The sequence below is a fragment of the Peromyscus californicus genome, unplaced genomic scaffold (genome assembly GCF_007827085.1).
Source record: "Peromyscus californicus insignis strain IS unplaced genomic scaffold, ASM782708v3 Scaffold_14__1_contigs__length_90479793_seg_2, whole genome shotgun sequence".
NCBI lineage: Eukaryota > Metazoa > Chordata > Mammalia > Rodentia > Cricetidae > Peromyscus > Peromyscus californicus.
In genome coordinates, this window is record NW_026294436.1 from 19,114,805 (window position 1) to 19,134,925 (window position 20,121).

The 20,121-nt window shown below is 54.1% G+C and overlaps 1 protein-coding gene across 3 annotated transcripts in view; it reads right to left on the reverse strand.

The window, feature by feature from the left end:
• Nucleotides 1–867: 867 nt before the first annotated feature.
• Nucleotides 868–20,121, reverse strand: part of Cntn2 (contactin 2) — a 29,580-nt gene continuing 10,326 nt past the window's right edge. For all 3 annotated transcript variants that reach the window (XM_052736903.1, XM_052736904.1, XM_052736906.1), the window contains 21 exons: nt 17,605–17,749; nt 17,311–17,486; nt 17,022–17,117; nt 16,488–16,697; nt 16,089–16,188; nt 14,769–14,944; nt 14,254–14,390; nt 13,739–13,868; nt 11,749–11,899; nt 11,511–11,638; nt 11,071–11,246; nt 10,490–10,610; nt 9,860–10,018; nt 9,259–9,408; nt 7,545–7,615; nt 7,002–7,236; nt 6,641–6,753; nt 6,111–6,297; nt 5,680–5,792; nt 5,186–5,354; nt 868–4,796 (listed from right to left, as the gene is read on the reverse strand). In XM_052736903.1, coding sequence (XP_052592863.1) covers nt 4,693–4,796; nt 5,186–5,354; nt 5,680–5,792; nt 6,111–6,297; nt 6,641–6,753; nt 7,002–7,236; nt 7,545–7,615; nt 9,259–9,408; nt 9,860–10,018; nt 10,490–10,610; nt 11,071–11,246; nt 11,511–11,638; nt 11,749–11,899; nt 13,739–13,868; nt 14,254–14,390; nt 14,769–14,944; nt 16,089–16,188; nt 16,488–16,697; nt 17,022–17,117; nt 17,311–17,486; nt 17,605–17,749 — 3,047 coding nt within the window. In that variant the 3' untranslated portion in view covers nt 868–4,692. The remainder of the gene's footprint in view (nt 4,797–5,185; nt 5,355–5,679; nt 5,793–6,110; nt 6,298–6,640; nt 6,754–7,001; nt 7,237–7,544; nt 7,616–9,258; nt 9,409–9,859; nt 10,019–10,489; nt 10,611–11,070; nt 11,247–11,510; nt 11,639–11,748; nt 11,900–13,738; nt 13,869–14,253; nt 14,391–14,768; nt 14,945–16,088; nt 16,189–16,487; nt 16,698–17,021; nt 17,118–17,310; nt 17,487–17,604; nt 17,750–20,121) is intronic.

Below are 20,121 nucleotides of genomic sequence, written 5' to 3' on the forward strand. Positions count from 1 at the left end.
ATGGTGGCGTATTCCTGTAATCCTAGCTATTGGGGAAACGGAGGCAGAAGAATTCCAACTCCAAGGCTAGTCTAAGCTACACAGCAAGTTCATGGTCAGCCTGGGCAACTTAGCAAGATCCTGCTTGTATCTGCATAGTTCTGGTTTCAGCAGCAAGCAAACCCCCTCCCTCCCCCGCCATCAATTCAGTTCCCTAAGTTCTGTGCATATCACTACTGCCCTGGGAAGGTGAAGGAGAGGCTGACAGAAGACTAAAGTCTGTGTGGACCACCCGTCATGCTGGAAAGACCCTGGTCAGGAAGCTAAGCACTGAGTGGAGGGGTCTTGATTTCCTTCCTTTAGTTCCTTCACACTGCACGGTGTCCTACTCACTTGACACTGGAAATCAAACCAGGACCGCCTGAGTGTGTCCCTGTGTGTACTGGAAGTTGGTATGTTCATCATGTGAGTGTCAACCCTGAAAACGAGGAGTGCCCCTCTTTGGGCCACCCTGATCAAACAGTGGAGGCAACAGTCACCTCCTTACCAGTTGGGGTCATTAATCTCCTCATGAAGGGGACTCTCCTTTGGGACAAGAGTGTCAACACTTCCAATGTATTGAAGTCAGGGGACCTGAAGGGGCTCTTTTCTCCCGGTATGCTGACCACCGTTAGGTAAAACCTGCTCAGGTTAGCCGAATGCCAGTTGCGCTCTGCTGTTGCCCGCCTGCGAGCCGCCTGGCCTGTCTTCCCTCGGGTTAGAGGAAGCAGTCTACACGGCTTCCTCAGAGTTGGCTGTGTGATGGGCAGACGACCTGGTTGCAGAACAAGCCTAGGAGGCACGCTTTAATGAGGTGATGAGGACCGCAGCTGCTGCCAGCTGCCTGGGCAGGTTGAGAAAAACATCTTTATTTAAGAACTGCTTGCTACCAGAGTCAATCAATATTACAAGAGTGAGAACAGTGGGCTGGGGTGGAGGGGCTGCATTTGAACAGGAACTGTCATCAGTGATCCAGTGAAGCCCTGAGATCAGAGCTTTGCAGGGCTCTGGAATGGGGGCTAAGTTGGAGGTATCTGGTGCTGAGGCAGGTTGAGTCTCCTCTAAAGCAATTACAGGCTGTAGGCCTCTGAAGCTGCCTGGGGCTCTGGACAAAGCTGTCTTGACCCATCCTGTTCCTCTCCAGGCTTTCTTAAATGCCCTGCTTTCCCAAAGCCTGTGACCATATGTATGTACAGGGTCAAGCGGTACAATCCCACCCCCAGCTACCAGCACTGTTCCCAGTGAGCTGCTTCAAGTCCTTTAGGGTCCCCTAATTCCACCTGGAGACCCCCTCGCTAGGTTTGGTCTCAGCAAGACAGAACACCACACTTGAACTAGTAACAGGTACCAGGACTGCTGTCCCTCTGGCATACAGGAGCCCTATTGGCTATGGGACACGAGGAAAAGAAAAGGCGCCTCTGTTGCTGGGAAAGGCATGGGGGCGGGGGGTGGGGGTGGGGGGGTGGGGAGCCTCACTAGCCACACTGAGCTCTTGGCCAGAGCACAGGCGAGGATGGCTTTGGGGACTGCAGGGAGGCAGTGCCCACTGGAGAAGGCACTAGTTTGTAAGGACTGCTCTGTGGTGGACTGTTTTCTTCGATGGCTTTTTTAAGCTGTAGGGACCATAGCAGGCGGCACCTCCTAAGGCTTTCTTTCCTGTGTTAGGCATTTTGATTCTTGAGATCTCAGCTCCAGGACTCAGCACCCCCTGCCCCTCAAGGCAGGACTCCACCCACCCAAGATCCAGAAAGAACACTCAAATTCCTCAAAGCTTACTCAAAAGAAGGCCCTCCCTCATCCCGTGAGGCTTTTCAGACCTTGACTTCATTCTCTTGTTCTTTGTTAAGTCTCTCATCCCTGCCCTGTAGCCTCACTGCTCCCCTACTGTTGGGGGTCACCTGTTATTCTGGACATCAAAACCACTCTCCTCTGTACCATCAGATGGCAAGGAACAGATAGCTCAGTGGTGGCCTGAGTCCTTGTATGGACAGAACAGAGAGCACCTCCCAGTCCCTCAAGAGTTCTCTGCAGGCAGCTCTGTCCCTAGCCCTTAGGGCACTCTTGCCCACTAAGCCCAGCCAGAGTACTTGTTTGTGGCTGTCCCTTTTACCTCTTGTGGTTTAGTGTGAATGGATGAAATCTCTTAACAGCCATGGCCATAGCAGGAGCCGGCCCACCAGCTTCCCCGGCCTGTAAAAGTCAGGAGGACGCTTGGCCAGGGTCTCTGAGAAGCCATTTACTCTAGTCCTCTTTTCCAAGCCAGTTAGGGTCCAAGTTTCCTCAGCAGGGGTCTGTCCCGTTTATTTGCTCACATGTTGGCGAGTCACCTGTGGTCTTACTACACTGTAGCTAACACTCCACTTGAAGCCTCAGGCTACTGTTACAGCTCCACATCCTCCCAAAGAAATTCTACCTGCACGGGGCTAAGGTTTTCCTCTTCTGGGTCTCCAGCAGCTTGCCTGCTTTTCATGGACCTTATTAGAAGAAATGCTTAGGGGTTGCAGCCTCCCACCTCCCTAGCTAGGTCCAGTGCCAAACCAGCTCACCCTAGACACCCATTTCTCCAGCACCCCTCCTGCAGCCCAAGGCAGTGAGAAATAGGTAAACCTTGGAAGGTTTCTTTCAGTTGTCCCTTTCTAGGACTAGCTGGGGCTTTCCAGGGCTAGGCCCCAGCCAGCATGGGGTGGAGAGGGGTGCTAGACTAACTTTGGGGTCCCGGTGAGGGAGAATGATCACATGGCTGGTCCTCTAGCACCCTTGTATGTGAGGTGCTGAGATCAGGAGAAGGGGATTTGATCAGCTCCAGGAAAGCAGTCCCTAGCCAGGGGTAGGTTTGGGGGAGGTAGGGAGAAGGTGTGCGAGGGTACATCTTTAAAAAAGTGAGGTGGATAAATACTAACAGAAACCTGCCCAGGAAAACAGAGCAGGGCTTAAAGTTTAAAAAACCATAACAAAATAGAGCTCTAACTGTAAACTACAGGGATGGGCCATGGAGCAGCAGGGCAGGTACCTCTCGAGGCGCCTGCCCTGCTGATCCTGTAGGCCTAGGGCGTGGACACCGGGGTTTCCTGGTCCTGCTGCCTCAGGGTCCTGGTCTCGGGAACTCTGTCCCTGCTTTGGCCTCTTTTCTTGGAGCAAAGATGAGGGCCTGAGAGGCTTCCAGCCAGCGCCACTTGCCGAGTTCCCCGCAGAAACCTGCCTCATGGCCGATGGCTCCTGGAATCTGCCTGGATTGGGTCCATCCATGCTGATCTTCTCATCAGCCGGAACCTCTTGAAGCAGAGGGCTGATCCTCCAGAGGCCTCAGCCACCTTAGTGACCAGGCTGTGACAACTCAGTACCATACCTCCTTCCTCCATAGAGCCTCCCACAGGCAGGTGGAAGACTCTGATGCTTGGCCAAGCCTTGTCACTTGCAGGCCATGTGACCCTAGGAAGTCCCTAACCCTCTCTGGACCTCCATTTCCTCATCTGTTAAGTGCAGGGTATGGGTCAATCAAGCTATATAAGGCCTCTTCAGTTCTGATAGTCTGGTCTGTCACTGGTAATGTACCCCGAACTCAAGGTGGGCTGCCCCCTTTATTAACCCCCTTTTCTTCTGGGGAATCAAGAGAGTAGTCGAGGCAGTTTGGGGAGCAGATGTGGCCAGATAATGGAGGGTATTCCTGGAAGCAGGCAGGGCCACATTGATGCTGGCCCTTCTCAGAGGCCTTTCCATCCCAGGACAGGGAATGGATGCTGTGTTGAAGGTTGGTTTCCAGGGCCTGCAATTACGGGAGGTGGAGGCAGCAACGGGTCTGTAGCAGAGCTGAAGGGAAGAGAGTGGCGTTCAGCTGGACATCTCCCGCCCATACCCTGGAGGGGCCACGAAGGAGGCGTCTCGATGGGGCAAGGCAACTCCTCAAGGCAAGCCCTTTAGTCACCTAGCTACCTGGAGTGGCTGTCACTCTGTCACTCTGTCACTCAGTCTGGAGGGTGACAGGGTTGGGTTGGCAGTGATGGCTGAGAGGGCAGTGCCACCTGCCTGGTGAATAGGCCTTGGGCCCAGGCCGGCGCCCTTTCCATCAGGTGCTGTAGCCTCTCAGCCCCTTGAGCTCCTCTCGCTAGGAGCCTGGGGCCTGGTTGTTGGCTACCAAGCAGGAAGGACTGCCAGGGAACCATGGGAGACCAGGCTAGAAGCAGCCATGCTGCACCTCCAGTGAGGACTGGAAGAGACCCCGCTGTCTCATAGAGGGAAATGGACATCCCATGCTTTCGGCCCGCTGCTACCCGGGTTCCTGCTGGGCCTGGGGCTCTGATCTCAGATGGCAGTGCCCACGTGTGGCCCCAGAGGGCCATCGGCTTGATCTGAAGATGTGCATTAAATGCCTTCTGCCCAAAGGCCTGTTCCTTCTGTCCAGGACCCCGAGGGGTCTAGGCTTTGGGCCTAGTGTTATCATGGAAGTCAGTGCCCAGTGCCTCCGGGTTCAAAGAAAAATTCCTTACGTGGTTTCCATCCTGTGGCAGCATAGAAATATCCTACCTCCTACATAAAGGGTACTGTTGGGAGTAGGTGCCTAAGCCAACCACTCTCAGGCACAGTGTTGGACCACCTTGGCGCTGGAGGGGGGCTGTGGCCAGCGGCTGTGTCCGTTAGGGTAGATATCCAGCTTGGGTGTGGCAGGCAGTGATAAGATCAGAGCTTCTGGCAGCCGACGAGCATCAGAATCACCACACAAGAGAACATGGGGCCAGGATGGGTGGGCCGGACTGCTGCGTTCTCCACCATCATGCTTGTGCCTGAAATCAGCAGGGAAAAGTGTGTGGCTGGAGCCCCAGCCACCCAGCCCTACCCTCGCAGTAGGGCTGAGAGCTCTCTTGAGGGGTGCACAGAGGGGAAGAGCTGAACACCACTGGTGCTCTTGACCTTGCTCATACGGCACTGGCTAGGGCCTTTGCTCTTGGTCTCCAGCCCCTTGCATTTCCATAAAAGAGGTGCACTTCCTTCCACGCCGTGGGGTGGTTCTGGGGTAGGGGAGGGACAATGACATGGGAACTATTCATTCTTGCTTGCCTTCTCCTTTCTCCTTGGAGGTCTAGGTTACAGTTGGCTCCTGGGGACAATCCCTTCACCAGTATCTGGGGACCAGTGCTGCTCGGGGTGGAGAGGGGGAGGGGAGAGGCAGTACCTCCATTTCTCACGATGTGGACTTCTGCAGGGATCCCATCCCCTCCTGGTCCTGTGGTTCGAATCTGTACCAGGGCATAGCCAGTGTCTTCAGGCACTGGGATTTCTATCCAGTTCTTGCTGGTGAGGTGGAGTGTGGGAGTTGAGTGTAAGTCATTCTGATACAGCATCTGTGGGATAGAAGTTTGCAGGTACAGCTTCCTGGACCCTTGAGGTTTTGCCTTTTTGCTTCCTTCAATTTCCCATTGTCTGGGCTCCTCATTGGTGGGAGGCAAGTGGACAAGCAGCTAAAAACTCTCGTCAGACTCCCAGCCCATCACTGCCTTTCCCGTTCTGCCGCTGAACCATGTACCTATTTTTATAGCCTCTACCCAGAGCCCCTGGGCTTCATCTCTCTCCCAGCCCCAAATGCCACACTCCGATTCCTCAGATCCTTCTTGCTAGGGATTGCGGGTCTCTGTGACCACTGGGAAGATGGGAGCAGTTTTTTCTCACCTTGTAGCCGGTGACTGTGGATTCGTTTCGGAGAGGTACCACAGGGTCCCACTTAAGGCTGAGGCTGGAGCTTGAGAAAGTCCAGGAGATGTTGCCAGGAGGTCGCCGTGGTGCTGCCGGGGGAGGGGAGGCGTGAGACACCGCCATAGGCTTCCATGTCCACCCCTTACCACTAGCCAGCCCCTTTCCGATGCCTGCCCATATAGCAGGTATTCTCAGAACCATTTGTCACCATGAAAATCCAGAAGTTGAAGGGAAAGATGCCTCAGAAGCTATGCTTCCACTTCCGTATTTCAGTAGGTCCTCTGACCTGCTTCTGCCTGGGGCAGACCATGTGGCGGGAATAGTGAGTGTTTTACTAGATAAACCAAAGGCCCTACAAGTCCCTACCCCGTGACACATGCCTTCCCTTATCCCTGGCAGACACTCACGGGGCTTCATGGTCATGGCATCGGCTGACGGGCTAGCTGGTCCAGTGCCAGCCCGGTTGTAAGCCCTCACAGTTACGTGGTACTTGGTGTTGGGGTTCAAGCCAGTGACTCTGGCACTGGTGTCTAGCCCCGCGGTCCTCACTCGGTCAGCGGCTGCTTCTTTGTCTCCGGCTTTCCAGTAACGAATCTAAAGGGGGCAGGATATGCTAAAGTGTATGGCAAAGCTTTTGGCTACCCAGTCCCCATGCTTCTCTCCCACCCGGGCTGGTCCTGTGGTAGACTCTAGTTTGATCATCTGCAAGCAGGGTCATGTGGCTATGAGCCCCTGCATCTATGGGTACTCAACAGTGTCTAGTCCAAGGGAGGTGTCCAGTATATGGGATGAAAGAGGAAGTAGGTGGCTAGTGGGGAGATGATCCTCTTGGTGAGGAATTAGGGATCCCAGGAGGAATGACTAGTGAGCTGCTAGATGTTCCCACCTACTCTGGAAAGCCCAGCCTTGCCTCTTTGCAGCTGCAGTTGATGCTCACCTCATACCCCAGGAGAATGCCATTCGTGTCTTGTTGCACAGGCTCCCAGCTCACATTCATCTCTGAGGATGAGGACCCCTTGGCCCAGACCTTGGCAGGGGCCACCCTGGGCTCTGGGGACCGATAGAGAATGGGCATACATTCCCGAGACACCTTCGTGTCCCACAAAGTGGCCCTGACTAGGACAGCACCTGCTTAGGATGTGGGGGATCCCAGGGCCCCCGATGAAGATCAGTGCTCAGGGCGAAGCCCAGGGGACTCCAAGCATACCCTACGCTTGCTTCTCCTCCCGTAGGGCATCCCTTCTCCTTCCCTGTGCCAGGCAGTCAAGGCGGGCCAGGCACCGGACCCAGCAGCCCACCTTCCTCTGCTGAGTACACTAGTGCAGTGAGGCTCTCGGGCCCATCCCCTCGGCGATTGTAGCTTCGGATCTTGACCTCAAAGGGCGTGTAGGGATGGATGCTGTCATTGCTGTAGACGAAGTACTGGGCATCAGCACCAGGCACTCGGGCAGTCTGCCAGCTGGAGCTGCCTTGCCTGCGGAAGGACAGCAGGTAGCCGAAGCCATCTCCATTCTGGTACTCCCGTGACATGGGCTAGGGGCAAGAGCATGGTATGGGCCAGGGGGTCATGGGTACGTGTCCCTGCCCATCCATGTGGCTCCACCCAGTCTTCACCCGGAGGAGTGGCCCTGGGATGCTTGTGCCTTCTCAAGGGTTTAGTGAGAAGCTACAGGTGCATGGGGAGAAGGGGTGGGGGGGGAAGCTGCCTGCTTCCAAGTGAGACTTCAGTGGTCCTTTCTGTTTGCTGCCACTGTGTCTGGGAACGAACTCGGAAGGGAGGGACGGGGCATAACTCCTGAGAGGCAAGACACCTGCCTGCGTCTCTGTCCCCGCCCACTTACAGTCCAGTTGATGGTGAGCTCGCCAGGGGCTCCACCCCCTCCGCTGAGTCCTGACGGTGCCACTGAGGGTACTGTTAGGGCCAAGGAACACAGATGTGTCACGTTAGTGGGCGGTTAGGGAGAAAGCCCCCAGCCGGTGCCTGGAGAGCATCTTAGATGGGACATCACTGTTTGTCTTCCCATAGTCCTATTGGGCATGGGTTCAGAGTCAGGTGAGCCTGAGAACAATTCCCATCTTTGCTGTGCTTTCTCGGGCAAGCTACTTAACCTTTCTCCTCTCCATATGATGATGACAATGTCTCTGTCAAGGTTGAAATGAGAAGAATTTAAACGAGTGGCCAGTCACCATGTAGTGGCTACTCTTGTATGTCACCCTCAGCCCTGTTGGCTTTGATAAACCGGAGACCAACTCCAGCTTGCTTAAGTTGATGGGGATAAAGAACTACAGTTAATGCAAACAACAAAACCCAACCAGTTTTGTTAGGGGAAACTCCAAAGTATTTTATTACTATTCTCTCTCTCTCTCTCTCTCTCTCTCTCTCTCTCTCTCTCTCTCTCTCTCTCTCTCTCTCTCATGGTAGATTTAATCTCCCCATCTTTCGTATTAAAGATGAGCACAAGGATGCCTCCATCAGCTCAGAGGGCTGGGTCCTAAGTATCTCTGCAGAGCACCCAGTGTGCAGAGGCCTCCACACGGTGATTATGTAGCTTTGCATTTGACCCTCTGAGGAACGCATTTCCAAGACAGAAAGCCTGAGGTCCAGAGCAGTTAAGCAACTTGTTCAAGTTCATACAGCTAAGGCACAGCCCAGCTAGACTGTGATCTCCACTCTTATGATCTTAAGGATCATTCTTGTCCCTTTGCATTGTCCTGCATCCGTCCATTTCTGAGATGCTAGAATCAAAGAGACCCCTTTCACCCCACATCCCCAAGAAGTTCAGTCAGAAAGCATGCCCTCTGGAATTTCCTACTCTAAACAGATGGTGGATAAAAACGTTCAGTGCTTCCAGAGCATGGAGAGCCAGCCTGGAGCAGGTAGGAGAGCATGTTTAAGGGATACATGGAGGTAGACCCTCTGCCATACACAAGCACAGGTCTGGCCAGATGGAAGGAGGGAGACAGGGTCCTGACCATGATGCTATCCTGTGATCCTAGGGCCTCCCCTGGGAATGGTGGGAGTGTAGCAGGTGAGTCTGGGCAGATGTAGCCCATGTCTGTCTCCCTTCCTGGTTCTCTCCTCACACCCTTCCCTATCTGGGCTCTCACACACATGCACTTTCACTGAGGGTCCCAGACAGATTATCATCCCTTCCACTCCACAGATAGCAGCTAAAAAGGGCCTGGCATCTGGCTGCTTCTCTAGCCCACACAAGAGTACACGTGCTCACAAGACACCTTCCTCATTAGCTGATTTCTGCAGTTGGTGTACATTTAAAAATGGCTCAAGGTTCTTGTCCTAGGTTCAAGATCAAGCTCTCCCCGGGTGACCTTTCTGACCTTGTTCAAATCAGCGTAAGCTGAAACATGACCACAGAGCTGCCTGCAGACATGTGTTTCAGCAAGGGGTTTGGATCGGGCAGTTTGTCCATGCAGTAACCTCGCCTCTCACTTCACATCGGAGCCCAGGACTGGTAAGCAGATTGGGGCTTTGTTCCAACCCCCGCTAGGGCACCCTCTGCCGAGAGAGTTCCCTTTAGAACCCCAGAAACTCACCTGCTTCCTTGGTCCGGATTCGGCTGGATGGTCCGCTGGGCTCCCCAGTGCCCAAGATGTTGCTGGCTGAAACTCGAAACTCGTAGTCCATCCAAGGCATGAGGCCCAGCACCTGGGCAGTCTCAGCATTGCCCTCGATGTTCACAGGATCTGCAAGGCCCCAGGGGGTCAGTGGCTAGCACCCATTTATTGCTGGGATGAGGGCAGCTTCTTGTGGGCCTGTGTGATCTTTGTATCCTGCCCTCATCATGGTACCACCATACGCTAAGCCTTCAATTACTCTGACTGAAAAGCTCCTGAGCTCTGATGCCTCAGGGCCTTTGCCAATGCTGGTGCCCCTCACTCCACACACATTGAGCATGCTGGCAATCTCCAGCAACAATCCTTTGAAGGCTTCAAAGGCACAAGTGCCTCCTCCGGTCCTCTTTCCTGCTGGCTATGACTGCTTCCCTGCCTGACTAGGTGTTCTCTGGAGATAGAGAGCAAAATTTAATTCTCTTTGAAGCCTTCAGCTCAGCTGTTGACCACCTGACCCCTGTCTCCTGCTGTGCACACAGTGGGGGCTTTATCAATACTGACCCAGGTGGGGCCTCACACTTACTGGTCCGAACCTGCTTCCACTTCCCGGCAGGCGGAGTGCGAGCTTGCAGCGTGTACTTGGCAATGGGGCTGTGATTGTCAAAGCCACGACTCCAGCTAACCTGGACAGTGGTGTCTCCAATGTCTCTCACCACCACCCCTCCTGGGGGACCTGGGGGACCTGTCCCAAGAAGCAGAGTACACTGGATCAGAAGTGGACAGCTCCCGATTTGAGTCAGTTTTTTTTCCAGACCCATCTTGGACTGGCTCAATATCTAGACGGAGCATCAGAGGGCAGGAAAGACTGGGTGGGAAGCCAGAGGATAGGGACAGGGTAGAACAGTGGGTAGTGATATGTCTCAGACTTGGAGGCTCACAGAGGCTGTCCCTAAGGGGATGTATAGATTTCCCAGCACTGAATCTGGAACTCGGGCTCAGCAGAGTCTTGGGGGCATTTAGGAGACATTTTTTCTCTTGAGTATGGCTTCAGAAGGAACATTCTACTCATCTAGGACCTACGAAGAACCACATAGGAACTCAACAGACGTGTCCATCTCTGTGGCTTCTGTCAGCTTTCAGGGAGGGAAGGGAGGTGGGAGGAGTCAAGGAGCCTAGAGCCTCTCAGGGAACTGGGGTAGCTGACTCCCATCACCTCGGACCAGGACTGTGGCCTCCTTGGATGCACCGTCCACCACTGTCTGGGCCATGCACATGTACTTCCCTCCATGACGTAGCTGGGCGTTCAGGATAGTCAGGTCCCCAATAGTTTCCTTCTGTGCACAGGGAACAGCAAGGTGTGATGAGTCAGGAAGAAGCCCTGGTTAGTGTAAACAGAACCCAGTTTCTCTGGCTGCATGACATCTATGCCCTCTGTGCCTTGGTTTCCTGATCTGTTCAATGGGAAGAATCTACTTGGTGCCACTGAACAACAAAGTGTGTCACACAAGGCAGTGTGTAGGGACCAAGTTAATGATGGCATTTGCACTGGGGAAGAGGGACAGCAGCAGAAAGGACCTTCTGGGGCACTCAGAATGCTGAAGCTGGATTCTAACTTAGAATGGGCACTGGGGGGATCTAGGAAAGGTGGCTGCCAGTCCTAGGATGGGCTTACTGGGCACTGCCTCGGGGGTGAGGGAGAACTTTGGAGGGCTTGAAGGTGGTGATTGCTGAGGCTATCTCAGATCCCCTGTCTTATCTGGAAGAAGGGAGAGTTATAAGACCCCCCGGCCTTACCACACTGGCCCTCCGGTAGTGACCTCCAGGCTTATCGAAGTCAATGGGAAAGTCATCCAGGGTCCAGGTGAATGTGAGGTCCATGGTGGGGTCGTGGGAGGCGTGGCATTGAAGGGTGAGGTTATCACCCACGTTGATGTCAGCACTCGAAGGAGCAAGGGTGATCTTGGTTGCATCTACAAAGCAAAACAGCCACAACAAAACAAGGCTCTTGGGTGTCAAGGATGGAAAAGTCCCAGGCCAGGGAGAGGCTCCTTCCTGTACCCCAAGAGGAAAATTCATGAGCAGCCAGATTCTGGAGGCTGGCCAGGGGTGGTCCCAAGAGACACTAAGTTCTGAGGTAGCCTTGGAAGCAGAAGTATACGGTGCCAGGAGCAGACAGGCTGGCAGAACAGCACCCCAGCCGCTGACCCCGGGTCTGAACAGAACACGGTCCTTACCGCGCACGGACAGGATCCCAGTACTGTTAGCTTTGCCCATGAAATTCTCAGCAAAGCAGGTGTATTTGCCTTCATCCGATCGACTGATGTTCCTGATAATCAAGGTGCCGTCTGAAGTGACGGTCACTCTGCAGCAAGGACACAAAAGATCTAGTCAACCCAAGATAGACACACTGGTGGCTATGGGAAGGGGACTGGCCTCCAAGAAGCCACCTCAGCGGTGGCACACAGAACCTACCTGGTACTGTTCCCCAGAATCTCAGTGCCCTTGCTCCAAAGTATTGTAGCCTTCGGGGCTGCGCGGGGCTGGCAAGGGATGCTGATCTCTCCCCCGCGGGCTGCGGGGATCAGCCGTCTCACAGGGTTCTGCCTGAAGTCGGGGGCCAGGGCTGCAGGAGAGGAGCTACTTACACACCCACCCTGTGGTAGCCACAGCCCCTCCACCCCGCCAAGAAGATGTCACCTGGCCATGTGCTAAGCACTATCGAGGCCACCGGAGACCAACCTCTCAAGTGGCCGCAGCGTCTCTAGAACTCAAGTCCACCCCTGCACCATTACGTCTCCCTCCACTCTCTCCCTCACACCTGCTCCAACCACCTGTCTGTCTTGCTTTCACTTTTTTCCTTTTAAAGATTTACTTTTCACTTCATGTATACAGCTGTTTTGCCTGCATGTACGTGTGCGCCAACACCTTCCTGCAGTGCCTGAGGAGGCCAGCAGAGGGTATCAGCTTCTCTGGAACTTGAATTACAGGTAGTTGTGAGTTGTGGGTACTGGGAATGGAACCCGGGTCTTCTGCAAGAGCAGCCAGCGTCCTTACCTGTCAAGCCATCTCTCCACCCCAACGCACCCCCAACCCTCAGCTTCCTTTCTTTCTTTCTTTCTTTCTTTTTTTTTTTTTTTTTTTTTTTTTTTTGGTTTTCTGAGACAGGGTTTCTCCGTGTAGCTTTGCACCTTTCCTGGAACTCGCTTTGTAGACCAGGCTGGCCTCGAACTCACAGAGATCCACCTGCCTCTGCCTCCTGAGTGCTGGAATTAAAGGCATGCACCACCACTGCCCGGCTCAGCTTTCCTTTTTAACCCTCTGAAGTCACCACACCTTTCTTGCTTCAGGATCTTTGTGCTTGCCTAATGGGACCTGAAACCCCCCCCCAGATCTCTACAAGGCTGGCTCCTTCAGGTCACGTCCAGGTGGCTTCCTCAGAGAGTCTTCCCTGACCTCCCCATCTAACAGGCTCACCTCAGTACCACTGCTCTACTGGATTTTCTTATACCACATGTTTAGAGTATCTGGAATGAATTTCCTGGTTATTTATTCCTCTCCCTCTATTGGATTGTACAGAACTTGAAGGCAGGTGATCTTTTTTGTTTATTTCTCAGGAGATGTTGAATAAGTATTGGTTGAATGAATGAATGAAAGAAAGAATGAGTCTTGGGACTGGAGAGACGGCTCAGTGGTTAAGAGCATGGATTGCTCTCGCAGAGGACCTAAGTTCAATTCCCAGTGCCCATAAGGTGGCTCACAACCATCTGTAACTCCCGTTCCAGGAAATCAATATTTTCTTCTGACTTCTATGGGCATGTGATACACATACAAATACAGGCATTCATACAAATAAAATTTAAAAAAGAGTAGTATTTGTTGAGCCTATTAAAAACTTAATAAAGGGTCCGCATGTCCATCTCACAGCAGAAAAAAAAAATCATAGCAAGCTCAAATGCCTAACGTTTCCTTGGTCCCTGTCAAATGAAGGTCAGGCCTTTCACAGTTCACCCTTGCCTCTCATTTCGCCTCAGAGCAGTGTTCAAGGGGCAGTATGAAGCATTTCTTAAATGAGGAAACTGAGGCATAGAGTTCGGTGACGTGCCACACAGGCCACAAAGCTGCAGGAGCTAGGTTAAATAAAGATCACTAGTCACTGCAGAGAGCATGCTTTGTCTAGCCGTGTCCTTGGAGGATTCCCAGTCTGGTATCTTGAAACTGGTGTGCTACTTAGCTACAACTCTTCTTTAAGTTTTATTTGTATGAATGCCTATATTTGTATGTGTATCACACGCACGCGCGCACGCACGCACGCATGCACGCACGCACGCGTGCGCTCCTGTGCAGGTGTATGCATGCAAGCATGGGTTTGGAGATGCGAAAGCTCTGACCCACCCAGCCACAACCTGCATGTTCCAGGGTTGTTCCTCCCCCCCATCCCCCACCCCGCCCCGGGGTCCTTTACCTTGCACAGCCAGCTCAGCACTGGCATAGATGGTGCCATGCTTATTTTCTGCCACACACTGGTACATGCCAGAGTCCTCCAGGCTCAGCTTAGAGAATCGCAGGTCCCCAGCCAAGACCTCCACCCGGTTCTGTGCAGAAGAGCCAAAGCAGGGCAGGGAGATCAGGACTGTTGGAGGACAGAAGGGGCTGGGGTGTGTGTGTGTGTGTGTGTGTGTGTGTGTGTGTGTGTGTGTGTGTGTGTGTGTGTGCGCGCGCGCGCGCGCAGAGGCTCTAGGCCAACATCAAGATGGGGGTTCATGAGTTCAGGGCTGCCTGGTGTCTTAGGCCTCCTGGAGGCCAGACTTAGGATCACATCCCTATTTGGTAGGCTCCCAGATCTCTAAGATCCTGCACAGCTGACCCATGTGACTCTGGCATTGGAAGAAGCAACAGAACATCCAAAGACCTCCAGGTAACAGGGCCAGGCCAGCAACAGAGGATGCTCATGTGGGAGGGAGCCCGGGAGTTTCCTACCTGGGAGGCCAGAGGCTCCCCGTTTCTCAGCCAGCGCACCATGGGCCGAGGCTTGCCTGCCGCAGCACAGGCCCAGCGCAGGTTAGAGCCAATGTCGGCTTCTGTGTCTGAGATCACCTTGAGCCACTCAGGCTGAGCTGTGGGGAAGTAAGAGAGAAAAAAACCTGGACTGGCTGGGAGGAGCCTTAGGCTCGTTAAATAGGGAATTATAAGGGTGCAGTATTGGTAAGTGACGGCAGAGGGCGCTGTTGGTGTTCTGGGACGGCGAGACAAAGAAGTGGGGGCAGAAGAAAGCTGGCACTCTATGGTTGTGCCCGCGACTGCTTTAGCAGCTAAATCTCTTGAAAGGCCTGCGTGCTTTTTGTATGCCTCCGCCGAGTTCCGAGATGGCCTCTCCAACTATGCTTAGTAGTCCCGGCAAGGGCCAGAAGGCTCGAGCCAGAGGCCTTCCCGGTCTCTTTGATTTTCATGCTGTTTCCTCAAGGAGAAGGGAGGTTTTCCCCACAGCTCTGTACCCTGCACAATGATGCGTCCCTGGACGGTGTCACGGCCCTTGGAATTCTCTGCCTCACATTCGTAGGTGCCCTCATCTTCAAAGCTCACGCTGGGGATCTGCAGGGTGGGTTCCGCGGTGGCCCACTGAGGGGACAAAGAGCCATCCACTTTGCGCCACTTGATCCTGGGAACGGGGCTGGGGGTGGGGGTGGGGGTGGGGGGGGAGAAAGAGCCAGAGGGGGTGAGCCGAGCTGGGCATGCTCCTCACGTGTCCACAGAGCCTGTCTATACTCGCGGGCCCTCCTGAAGTGCTGGACAGGGTGAAGGGGACTCTTTTTGGGGGAGGGGCAGAGGGAAAGAGGACACAGACAAGACTAGGAACATATGCAGGGAAGAGTCAAGAAGAGGGCTCCCTGTCACAGCCCCCCCCACCCCCCCGTCCCGTCCCGTCCAGTCCCGTCCCGTCCCGTCCTCAGCCACAGTGGTGAAGCCAATGCCACTGGTTTCCCATGTGGTCTGTACTCTGAAGCCAGCTTGCCCTCTCCCCACAGTGCTCAACAGGGGCCTGTGACCTGGGTCTTTACCGGTCCCCTTTCACATCACCCCACTTTCCCAAGGCACTCTGGTTATTAGTAATCTGTATACTGAAATGGGCTAGGGAACCACTGACTCTAGAGGGGTCAATGTATTACCCTGCCAAATGCTCCTTACACATCTTTTTTCTGGAGGCCCAATAACTTCCCATATAGCAGTGGCTAAGGAGCCCTGCTCTAATGAACCTTTTTTTTTTTTTTTTTTTCTGGGAGAGCAAGAAAGGCTTTCCGTTGTCGTTTTTAAAGACCTAATGTAACATTCATGCGGCACTTGTTAAATGCCAAGCATCATTCTCAGGGCCTGGTATCCATTAACTCATCTAATCTTTGTAACAGTCTTACAGGGAAGGGCACTGTTACCATGACCACCCACCAGTCAGAGAGCCCAGACTGAGATGCTGTAGTTTGCCAGAGGTCTCCGAGCCAGCAAGTGATGAAGCGGGGCTTTGAACCAGCAGGATGGGGTCTGCACACTGTGCTTCCTGCCTCTAGGCCTGGGTGCTCCTCAAACTACATTTACTGTTGGGAGGACCATGTGATTCGCTCATGCCTACAAAGCCCTCATATATAATGTCCTCCTGGCAGAACTGGTTTCCTTTGGTGGTGGGTGATGCCTGTTGGGTGCCCAGCACCCTGCTAGCCTACAGACTTTGCCCTCTCTCATCCTGGGGTCCCTCCTGCTCCTGAGGGGCTTTGAAATGACACTGCCCAGTCCCAGGACACTCTTGACCCTCCTATGGTACTTACTTCCCAAAGGCAAAGCACTCCAGGGTGACCTGCTGCCCGACCAGTGCATAGGTCTCTGGGGGGAACCTGGCTTTGATGCTGGGAGCAAAGAGCCGGGGATCTGGGGAGAGAGACATGTAAATCACACACAAAGGCCTCCAGGGAGGTGCTTTGTGTTCAGGGGCCTTGTGCCTTCCAAAGTCCACAAACGTCCAAACACAAATGTTTTGAATCTTTAAACATTCCCTTTCCTCCTGGGGGCCTGGGCAAGGCGCTCCAGGAAGACCAGCTGCCCAACCAGTGCCTAGGTCTCTGGCAGCAGGGCCCCATGCCCTCAGAGCTGCTCTTCTTGGGTTTGGGGGGTAGTCCATTTTCCCAAAGCCTATTTCAGCCCCCTCTTCACAGCCCCGCGATCCTGACCTTCAGCAGCCAGGTTGAGCTGTGCGAACTTGCTGAAGACACTCTTGGTGGAGAAGTCCATGTGGCTGGTGGCCAGACAAGAGTAATTGCCCAGGTCGGAGGCATTGGTCCGGGCGATGTATAGGTTTCCTGTGGTCTGGGACACGAAGTGACGCCCATCCGTTGGGATGAAGTTGGGGAACTCATTGAGGAGCCAGCGGTAGGACAAACCTAGAAAGGAAGGAAGTTTGAGGAAACTAGGGCGTGGCTGGTCTCACGGGCAATCTGGGCGGGACCCTGACAGGCTGCATGCTCTGCCTTCTCTGGAGAGCTTGCAGCTCTAAACGGGTGGGGGTGGGGCATGTAGAGGGAAGATATGGCTTCAGCTTTGTTCTGAGGATGCTAGGTACTGGGGACACACTCTCAGGTCTAGCTAGGAAACAGCAGAGCCATTTGAAGTCGCCTCCTGTCCTGTCTTTCCTCTCCTGAGCATCCACAAGTCCTTTCTGGTACACTTACCTCCCAGTCTTACCATGGCCCAGGATCCCCACTTACCTGGGTAGTGGGCAGGTGGGTTACAGGGCAGCATCACCCCCCAGCCCTCGTGGGTTTTCACAGGGTCTCTCTCTTCCTTGGAGAATTCCTGCAGGACTGGAGATGGAGAGCAGAGCTCAGGCACTGTCTTCAAGCCTGGGGCTCCCCAGCTCCTCCTCCATGGGGAAGAAGCAGTTTCTAGCATGCCATTTGTGGGCAGGAAAGCCTGAGGCTGCCACCTGTCCTTCCTGGGCACCTTTTCCTGGCCCCATCTACCCACACCCAACATCTTGGCTCCCATGGATCTCACAGCCGAAGCGGAGGACAGCCTCCTTGCTGACGACAGTGCCCACTGGGTTTGAGGCTAGGCACTGGTAGACACCAGCATCCTGTGCCTTGGTGGGGCTCATGATGACCAGGTTGCCCCCCATCAGTTGGTGACGGGAACTGGGTTCCAGGTTCATATCCGTGCCGTTCATCTTCCACCTGCAGCAGGAATGAGTGACGGTGGAGAGGGGCCCTCAGGCCTGAATGGGTAGGGCTGATATGAGGAGAACCTGTATGGTTGCCCAGGGCCTCCGGGCACCTATGGCGGGGACCTCACCTGTAGGTGGCTGGAGGGCTAGCTCGGGCACGGCAAGCCAGTGTCACCTGATCCTCTGTGGATTCCTCTGGGAATAGCAGGCCTACAGGCTGGTCTTCAAAGACAGGTCCAAAGGTGGCTGGGGTTCCCTGGACAAAACTCCATCCTGCAAACAGGGGGTACCACGAGAGGCTCAGGGTCCGAGACAGTCGAAGTCCAATGTTAAGGGCATGCTGTGCGGCAGAACTTAATGGAGACGCCTCATTTTCTGCACTGTCCAGTAGGTGGCCCACATGTGGCAATTGAGGATTTGGAATGTGGCTTAGCAACCAAAATTTAAATTTAATTTTAATTCATGTAAATAGCCTGTGCAAGTCCCATCAGTCCATGTTTGCATGGTCAGTAACCTACCTACAGTCACATATTAAGCATCTGCTGTATACCTGGCACTGGGCTGTGAAAATGAATCGGACACACAGTCCCTTCCCTTGAAGGACCTTGCCGTACAGGGAAGGAAACAGAGAGCAGACAGGGCAGGGTGGCATGCCACAGGGTGCTTCAGGGACAAGATTCTGTGAGACTCTCAGGGGCCCTCACACAGGTGTGGCACGTGAGACGTCACCAGCGGGAAATGCAGAAAAGGGTATGAGTTCCTGGAGTCCAGCGCTCTTCTAGGGCAGTGTAGTTCAGTGAAAAGTGCTCATTTTGGGGGCTGGGCTGGGCCGCCTTGGGCAAGTTACAGCCCCCTCCCCCATGGGTTGATCTGGTGTCCTCCTGTGAAAAGAGCAGGCATTCACTTCCCAGGTGCATGACAGGATCTACCCAGGAGAAAGCAGGGAGGGCCTGGTACAGAGGGCAAGCTCACCAACCAGCTGTTAGACCCAACTGGGGACAGGGGGTGGAGGGAGACAGAAGGCCGGATGTTGGGTGTGTGGTGGCAGGTCAACTGGTGACATTTGGAAAACTGTGTCACATCTCAGGAAAAAAAAAAAAAAAAAAGGCCCAGTGGCCACATGGCCAACCAGGCCGGTGGTGCTGCTTGGTGAATGGGCTTCACCTTGGCCTTTCCCTGCCCTGTCTCGGCCACCGCCTTGCTCTGCATACACCATTGTCCCGTCTCCCCCGAACAGGGTCAGCAGGCAGCCGGGCTGGACAGTAGACAGTCCTTCACACCTGCATCAGCACAGCAGGGGGGCGGCCCGGCCACTGTGGGATCAGGTGGGAGCCAGGCCCCCTAATTGGCTCCTATCTCTCACGCAGCGGATTTCAGACCTTCCTTGTCGGGTGTGGGGGGATGGGAAGAGGGAACTCCATTAACCAATTAGTGCCTTCTTTCTGGGCACATCCAGCTGCCAGCCCTACTCCAAGCGTGGCCCCTCTGCTGCAGCTGAGGCCCAGCTCTGGCCTCTTGGGAGTAGGGGCATCTGTTAAGCAGCCCTCTGAATGAGGGATGAGGTAGGAGGCAAGACTTCCAGAATGGTCTGCTGAAGACTTCCCTTGAGTCCCGTTCCTGTTGCCTCCCCCCACCCCCACCCCGGCTCCCAAATACTTGTCACTGTCCCTTGCCGCTGCCTGGGGCCTCAGAGGTGCCGGCTGACAGCAATTGCATCATCCCCCCGGAAAGCCCAGCTTAATCCAGAGTTAATGATGATGGTGGGGGGTAGGGACCCTGTCCCAGCTGGGACCCCCTGGAGAGAGGGGAGGGGGAGGGCAGAAGGGAGGAGAAGGAGGGATGCGGAGGTGGCGGCGGCGGCGGCGGCGGCGGCGGCGGCGGCGGCGGTGGCGGGCTGCTGGGAACCACCTTAGACAATAGCGGCTTCCAGGAACTCAGTCTGGGTGGTGGGGGCGGCAGAGCGGGCCCTGGGCACACTGGTACTTTAAGATTGTCTTTCTTCTTGAAAAAGCTTTGCCCTCTACACTCAGCCATGGGCACACCTTCACACTCACCCCATTATTCACCTGTACACACCTTTGTGTCTCACCTGTACATGTTCTAACGAGGTTCTCACATCACACATATGCTCACATACAGATGTCTCTCTAAGCCAATCAAATGGCCAGATACACATCTATACGCTCTTCTATCCCAGGCAGGAATAGCCAATAGCCCTGCTTGCTCATTTTATATGTATGTTATGTATTCATAAGTAACTCTACTCACTGGTAATAATTAAGTTATAATAAGAATAGTGCTGTTGATCCAATTGCTTACTGTTTCCTGATACCATACTCCAAGTTCTTTCTCATAGCACTCTTAAGAAGGGAGGTGATTCTCACCCACAAGGACTGAGACCTAGGAAGGTTTAATAACTTGCCCCACCTCAAAGCAAAGGAGGAGATCTGCCCTCGCCAGCCTCATCGTGCAGCCAGCATTTTTAATCACAGCGGCCACGATTTCTGACTTCAGGTTTTGGAACCATCCGAGGCCCTGGTTCCACCCCCAGAGGCCTGAAATCAGAAGTTCTGGGAATGAAACCCAGAAATCTAGAGTATAAAAAATGCTTCTGAAAGGGGCTGGAGTTGAGGGCATCAAGGTAC